Below are 7795 nucleotides of genomic sequence, written 5' to 3'. Positions count from 1 at the left end.
AGACACAACAACAATATTTGGATATTTATTTGACATTCTTCATCTGGAACGCTTCACTTCTGTAGTAGACTGTGTGTTTCAAAAGCATAGACAACTTGTTATATTAAAATATATTATTATAATTAGGCTACATTTCACCATGAAAGTCTGCACATGACACATAGCAACAGAGAAAGAATTAAAAGCATAATATTTGCATGTTTACTGATAGTGGCACCTGAAGAGGAAAACAATTTGAAGAGAGATAAAAAATAAATAAATAAAAATAAAAAAAATGTTTGAAGAGAGAAAGAAAAAATTTCAACATTCAGGACTTCCGTAGTAATGTAGCGCTGCATTCAGTGAAAGTGCTGTTAACGTCACAAAAGTGGAAGCGAGTTTATCCATCTTCTTGCCATTTTGACATCATATGACATTATATCATAGCATTTCAATTAGATATTTAAAATTGATCTTGATTACATGTGAAATGGCTTCATATAATGTCAACCCTGAGAAAAAAAGAAATAGTAAGACCTTTATTCTTTTCTAATGCCAGTACCATTTGCTGAAAAGCAGCCCCACACCATGATGTTCCCACCTCCAAACTTCACTGTTGGTATGTTGTTTTTAGGGTGATGTGCAGTGCCATTTCTCCTCCAAACATGGTGTGTATTATGGCATCCAAACAGTTTTGCTCTCATCTGACCACACTATATTCTCCCAGTATTTCACTGGCTTTTCCAAATGTTGTGCATCAAACTTATTTCACCCTCTGTATATATAATCCTGTTTGTGCACAGTTTCCCTGTCGAAGAAATATATTTATTGAATAAAAAATCTAAATATCAGGTCGGGAGATGAGACTTTGTCAAGTTCCGATGCCCCTCCTTCTCTCTCCCTCAGCAGTGCAGCACATATCCGCACATCAGATACACAGACAGGCAGTCAGCAGCCCATCCCAGCTCCTATACCAGTTGTTTTTCTTGTCTTGTGTGGAGGTGAGAGTTGATGAACAAAAGTCTAAGCTACCAGTGCCTCAACTTAACAGCTTTTTAGCCAAAAGACAAATATAGTTCACTTGTGTCTTGTTAATATGCAGGACTCATGGTCTACTGGCTAATGTAATAAGTTAGCTAAAGTTTAGCTAAGACAATATATCATGACCATACAGGCTAATGTACTGTACTTAATGGAGACACTACAGGTGTCCATCTTTAGGGAGTAGGATGTTTTTTTTGCATCCTCTTCCATGAAAAAAAAAAAGTTACAGGACCTTTAAGTCCTTTTTTACTATTAATCTCCACCTTTGACCAGCCCTGACCAGTAGTTGGTGATATGCACAAAGAATGTGAATTTACAAAAACAAAAGAAGAAGAATGTCAAAGTGAAAGTGGAGATTTAGTAAAAAAAGGATTTAAATATTGATCTGTTTCTCCCCCACACCTATCCTATCGCTTCTGAAGACTTGATTTATCCACTAGAGTCATTTGGATTGCTTTTTTGCTGCCTTTATGCTTTTTGGAGCACCATGTATTCATTGAATTTACCTACAGAACAGATATATACAGAACAGATATATTCTCCTAAAAAATCTTTGTCTTCTGCAAAAGAAAGAAAGTCATACACATCTGGAATGGCATGAGATAAGTGAGAACTTTTCCATTTAAGGGTGAACTATCCTTTTAACATTAACATTTCGATAATATTTTTATCTTTAGTACTTTAGACTGTCTGTAATAGATAGCCTACTGAAAAAAAAAAAAAACAGAGATTGCAGAGTGCTGATTGTACATAAAAGTAGGCTACACAAAAGAGTATACAAATAAAACATTAGCCTATAGGTTATTCTACATAAACAAGACATGCAATTTCTCACAGTACACACCAATTTACAAAAAAAAAAAAAAAAAGAAAGAAAAAGACAGACAGAATTAGAAGGATAAACATTACTCAAGATATTCTACAGGTTTAAAACGGACAATAGGTAACTTAAAACAATAGGTGTACAAATAAAGCACTAAAATATAATCATAAAAGTCTCACTTATACATAAAGGTATACATATTCTGTAAAACTTAATTTCAGGAAGTTGACGCCTTCGAATGAAAAATATGGCAGAAATGTTCCTAGCATTGCTGCTTTTGACGTGAGTCCTGTCATTGCAATTGCACGCCTGTGTCCAGCAGGTGTCCGCATTGTGCGGCGTTTCGAGCGCTTCGATGTTTATTTCTTCGATGTTTCCGAAATCTAAGTTTCTTCCATTACTGGTATTGAAGGGAATATCGCCTTTTCAACATACATCTTTCATTTTAATTACTACACGGCCTTCAATGTTTCTCTAGACACGAGAAGTGTCGCCTACAAAGCGCCAGACAGTGACGTCATAAGGGCTGCGCCTCGCTTTTTCAGGCTGCTGTGCTACGGCTGGGGAAAGGTTTGTATTTTTGAGCGATGATACTTTTGTGATGTATAATTATAACGTTCAAGAGTGTCATAACGCTTTTGCAACCGCATGCCAATAGTACGTTAGTTCTGTGAAACGAATGTATTGCTGTAGTCCTCCATGTGACGTGCTGATTGTCGATCTTTCGTAAATGGCGTTACATTTATGATTGATTTGATGTCTTCTCAGAGTTAAGCGCATTCTAACATGAATAACAGAGTGATTTTGATATTTCTTTCCAATTTAAGCCATTTTAACGTGACGAAGGCACGTTTCCAAACAAGAAAGGAACAACTGAAATCTGTGTTCCATACGACTGTAAAGATGGAAAGTGAAGAATAAAAATACCGTGGAACAAAAAAGGTTGGTTTCCAATTTTTCATTTTACTTAATGGTTGCAGTGAAACAGTCTGGCAGTTCATTACCGAAGCTGGTTGCAATAACATTCAGCAAATCAAAGATCACTTGGAGAGAGAGAGAGAAAAAAATCATTCTTGTGCTCTTTCTTTCTGGCATTAAATTTGGTCTCATTTATTTATTTTTAGTCGTTGCTTTACATAAATTGAGTGTTGACACACACACACACACATATATATATATATATGCTCATTTTAGACCAGATGGAAGCAAAAGACGAAAGTCAAGAACTGACCAAATCGGAGGGGGAAAGCCAAGAACAGAATGAAGTGGAGGATGAAAGTCAAGAACGGAACGAAGTGGAGGAGGAAAAACAAGAACTGAATGAATCGGAGGAGGAACATCAGGACCCCCATAATGTGACAACTGGAGAAAAATCCTTCAGTTGCTCAGAGACTGAAAAGAATTTCTCACAGAAAAGAGCAGAATCCAAAAATTTCCCCTGTCCTCAGTGTGAAAAGAGTTTTGCACGTATAGGACACTTTATGACTCACATGAAAATTCACACAGGAGAGAGGCCTTACATATGCCCTCAATGTGGAAAGAGTTTCACATGTAAAGGAGGTCTTAAAGAACACTTCAGAATTCATACTGGTGAGAGGCCTTTTAATTGCTCTCAGTGTGATAAGAGTTTTACAAATTCAGGAGGCCTAAGAAGGCACGTTAGAACTCACACTGGTGAGAGGCCTTTCACCTGCCCTCAGTGTGAAAAGTGTTTTCCAAATTTAACAGAACTTAAGAGGCACATAAAAAGTCACTCTGTAGACAGACCTTTTTCATGCCCTCAGTGTGGAAAGTGTTTCAAACAAAAATGTGTTCTTAAGGAACATGCAAAAATTCATACTGGAGAGAGGCCTTTTGCATGTATGTTGTGTGGAAAGAGTTTTGCACATCACAGCACCTTAAAATGCCATATGAAAACTCATTCTGGAGAGAAATCTCACGAATGTCCTCAGTGTGGCAGGAGATTTGCAGAGGCAAACAATCTAAAAAATCATGTGCTCGCTCACTCTGGAGAAAGGCCGTTTCACTGTGATCAGTGTGGTAAAAATTTTCTTTTGGCAATACAACTAAGGACACACATGAGGATTCATACAAATGAGAAACCTTACTTGTGTTCTTTTTGTGGAAAGAGTTTTGTATGGTTGAATGGTTTAAAAGACCATCAGAAAACACATATTGATGAGAAAGACTATGAGTGTTCTGAGTGTGGGAAAGCCTTTAAGAGATCTGCTGAATTGAAAGTGCACGAAAGAATCCACACTGGAGAAAAACCTTACAAATGTTTATACTGCGAAAAGAGTTTTGCCCAATCTTCAGGCCTTACAGTGCATGAAAGAGTTCATACTGGAGAGAAGCCATATCGCTGCCCTTTATGTGGGAAGACTTTCAGTCGTTGTGGGAGTCTTGGGAAGCATTTAAAAAAGGCTTGCCGAAAGTTGTCAAAGTGAGCAAAGCGGCCTTCAAATTCATCAGTTCTTGCAAAAGAGCAATTCTGTAAGGTAAGGAAAGGAAATTTAAGGGAGGTTGAAGCATTAGTTCCACTGAAATTCCACAAATGTAATCAGTTATGCAGCCCTGATGAAAATGTTTAAAGAAAATATGTAATTTCAGTAATTTCTTAAAAATAAAATACAATAAAAATCAAGTTAGGATGTGTGCTAGTTTATGGTACATTTAAAGTCATTTACCTGTCCTATAAAGAAAGCAACTAATATGTAGTGTGTAGTGATACTTGTACATTATTGTTACTAGAAATAAAAATGAGCAAAATCATGTGTTGTGTGACTTATTCAATGAACATTTGAATAAATGTGAACCATTGTTTGTCAACGTTGTAGTAATATTTAAGATTCTGTTCCAGGTAGAAGCATTAAAATGTGGCTGTGTAGCTTGAAAGGAAATATGTGCCCTGTTCTTGCATGGATAGGTGGTTTTAATTATTGATTATTTGACAGTCATCTGCCATGTATCACAAAAAAGCTGAACAAATTATTGATTACAGGATTGCTTTTAGTTTGACAAAACTCACAAAATCAAATCAGGCTTAATTAGTGTTAAGTGGTATCAAGACGCTCGTTACCAACTTTCTATCAATTCGGAGTTTGATTCTGAGGTTATGATTATTCACGTGAATGAATAAAACCGAACAGCCAATCACGTGCGAGACAGCGCGAGTCACGTCTCGCGAGAGAGCCAGCGAGATTTACTTCATTGAAGATGTTTATGAAAATCATGATAAATTATAAGAATTTAAACACAGTTAAAAACCAGCACAAGAGGACGTTAAAAAAATCTGATAAATCACATTTACACAACACAATTAATCACTATGAAATCATGAATAATTCGAATGCGGATGCAGAGGATCACTATGTGATGAAAATATAAAAATAGATAATATATCGATATGAATGAAACTTTATATAGGCCCACAACAAGCACATCCAGGCTTGTCATTTTAAAAGTTAAATATCTTGATTTGAAATAATATAAAAAATAAATAAAAAACATTGAAAAGCCTTAGTAGTCATTTAAATTACTAACGTTATTTCTATTTAATATTATTAGAGGAATGCCGAAGAAAGCCTATCCTTTACTGTTAAATTCAGAGTTCACTTAAACTAAGTTTAAATTTATCTAGCTAGCTGCTTAATCCTGCTTTGTGACATAGGCCACTGGATTGTTCGTTCTTCAAAAACCATTACAGGGTTGTCATAGTGGCATTATGTGTAAAACTTTGAATAGATTTCATCCTAGAATTATTTGTACACATTTGCACACAAGTTTTCAGATTTATAAAACTATATGTAGGGCCTAAACCAGAACCTTTGCAGAGTTGGTCAATAAAAAAATGTTGGTCCATAAAATACCATTTAATTTAAAAATGGAGGGAAATATACAAAATGCATCACGTAGGTGGTTGAGGACACAAGTAAATGTGTGCAACTAAGATAATTAAAATAGAAAATCAAGAAAGATGTATATTTAAACTTAATGATTATTACAATTTCATTTGGGAAAGAAAACAGTAGCACTGTAAAATTAATTAACATCAATCCATATTACACGGTTCCCACAGTCATGGAAATACCAGGGAATATTAAAATAGTGAAAAAGTCCTAAAATTCATGGGTATGTTTAGAGTGAACATAATTTTTTCTAGTTTTTCTCAGCCCAAAGAAATATCTCATCTGCTAGCTGGAAAATGTTCTAGCCATAGTGATGTCTGATTTGTGAGCAAATTGTTCTTTTGAGTCAGTTCTTGTCAATGAATAGGTCAGAATAATTCATTAGCAAATCAGTATGAATCAAAATTATTAAAAAAAAATCCGTAACAAGTAAACACAAATGCCTGGAAAGGTAATTATAAGTCATGGAATTTCATTGGTCAAAAATGGTGGGAACCCTAATATTGATTCATAATAAGCATTATTTTAAATGTTATATAATACAGATCATTAGCTCATGTGCTGTATAATGTGATTAAACTTTGATTCATAAATGTTTCATATGTACTGCCTATATTAAAGGGACAGTTCACCAAAAAATTATTCATTTACTGTACTCACCTTCATGAATTCCCAGTATGAATTTCTTTCATCTGCTGAACACAAACAAAGATTTTTCTAAGAATCTTTCAGCTCTGTTGGTCTATACATTGCAAGTGAATGAATGCCAAAATTTTGAAGCTCCAAAAGCATTTAAAGTATTCCATACAACTTTAGTGATTAAATGCATGTCTTCAGAAGTGATATGAAAGGTGTGTGTGAGAAACAGATCAATATTTAAGTCCTTTTTTACTATCAATCTCCACTTTTGCTTTCACTTTCACATTCTTCTTTTGTTTTTGGCAATTCACATTCTTCATGCATATAGCCAACTACTGGGCAGGGAGGAGAATTTATTGTAACAACTTACATTTTGATCTGTTTCTCATCCACATCTATCAAACTGCTTCTGACAATATGGATTGGGGTCTTAAAGGTTACTTTTATTTTGTACATTTTGGAGCTTACCCATTCACCTGTATGGACCTACAGAGAGGAAATATTCTTCTAAAAATCTTAATTTGTGTTCAGCAGATGAAAGATAGTCGTACACATCTGGGATGGCATGAGGGAGAGTAAATGATGAGAGAATTTTTCATTTTTGGGTGAACTAACCCTTTAATGTACATGAGCTACTGATATGTTTTTGCCATTCTTTGTGATGTAAAGTGTGTTTGGTAGTGTATCCTTAAGGGAATTCTTTATAAAGTGTTACCAAATAAGATTTTACAACATTAGATTTAGTAGTTAAATTAGATTTAGCCAACAGTAAATTAAATCGCCTCCTCTTCCTCATCATCGCCATCATCATCATTCAGTTCTGCTGCTCCTGCAGCTCTCTCACTCTCGCTCGCTTGAATATAGTTGGCTTCAATAAACCTATCTTCATTTTCCTCAATGTCATCAGTAGGTGCAGCTGCGTGGGTCCCTGACCTCTCATTTATAGAGAAGACCACTTCAAAGTTTGCAGGATCACACCGACTTGTGTCATCTACATCATTAAGCCTGGAGTGTCTGTAGCTTGTCAGATACTTGTGTATGAGCTTGTACTTGGTGACCACAGCAATATGAATTGAAAGGTAGATAGTTAACATCAGGACAGGTAATAATCTACATTACATTAATGAAGAACATTTTCAGATATATATACAGTATGTAAATATAAAAAAACTGACTATTGGTTGTATTTGCTGTGACAATAGAATGTGTAATGTGTGTTTCTGGGTCAGTAGCTGTCAGTAGTTTATGAAGGAAGGCTTCAGGATTGAACTTCCAAAAATATCTTGCCTCGGTCAGAAAAAAGAAAGGAAAAAAGCTATTTCTGTTACAGTGTACATACAATTGTTTTTAGCTCAAATTGAAATAAATGTCATGTTTTAAAGAAATAGTTCACCCCAAAATA

General features: G+C 35.2%; 1 protein-coding gene across 1 annotated transcript; it reads left to right on the top strand.

Annotated features, from left to right (window-relative positions):
- The first annotated feature begins 2190 nt into the window (after positions 1-2190).
- Positions 2191-4605, top strand: LOC127654197 (gastrula zinc finger protein XlCGF57.1-like). Its single transcript, XM_052141271.1, has 3 exons — positions 2191-2416; positions 2674-2788; positions 3041-4605. The coding sequence occupies exon 3, from the start codon at positions 3046-3048 to the stop codon at positions 4291-4293; it is 1248 nt and encodes a 415-aa protein (XP_051997231.1). The 5' UTR covers positions 2191-2416; positions 2674-2788; positions 3041-3045; the 3' UTR covers positions 4294-4605.
- The last annotated feature ends 3190 nt before the right edge of the window (positions 4606-7795 follow it).

Source organism: Xyrauchen texanus, chromosome 13 (genome assembly GCF_025860055.1).
Source record: "Xyrauchen texanus isolate HMW12.3.18 chromosome 13, RBS_HiC_50CHRs, whole genome shotgun sequence".
In the NCBI taxonomy this organism is placed as follows: Eukaryota; Metazoa; Chordata; class Actinopteri; order Cypriniformes; family Catostomidae; genus Xyrauchen; species Xyrauchen texanus.
This window is presented reverse-complemented; position numbering and strand designations above follow the sequence as displayed.

Coding starts and splice junctions, on each gene's coding strand:
- LOC127654197 (XM_052141271.1), top strand. CDS start 3,046: ATGGAAGCAAAAGACGAAAGTCAAGAACTGACCAAATCGGAGGGGGAA.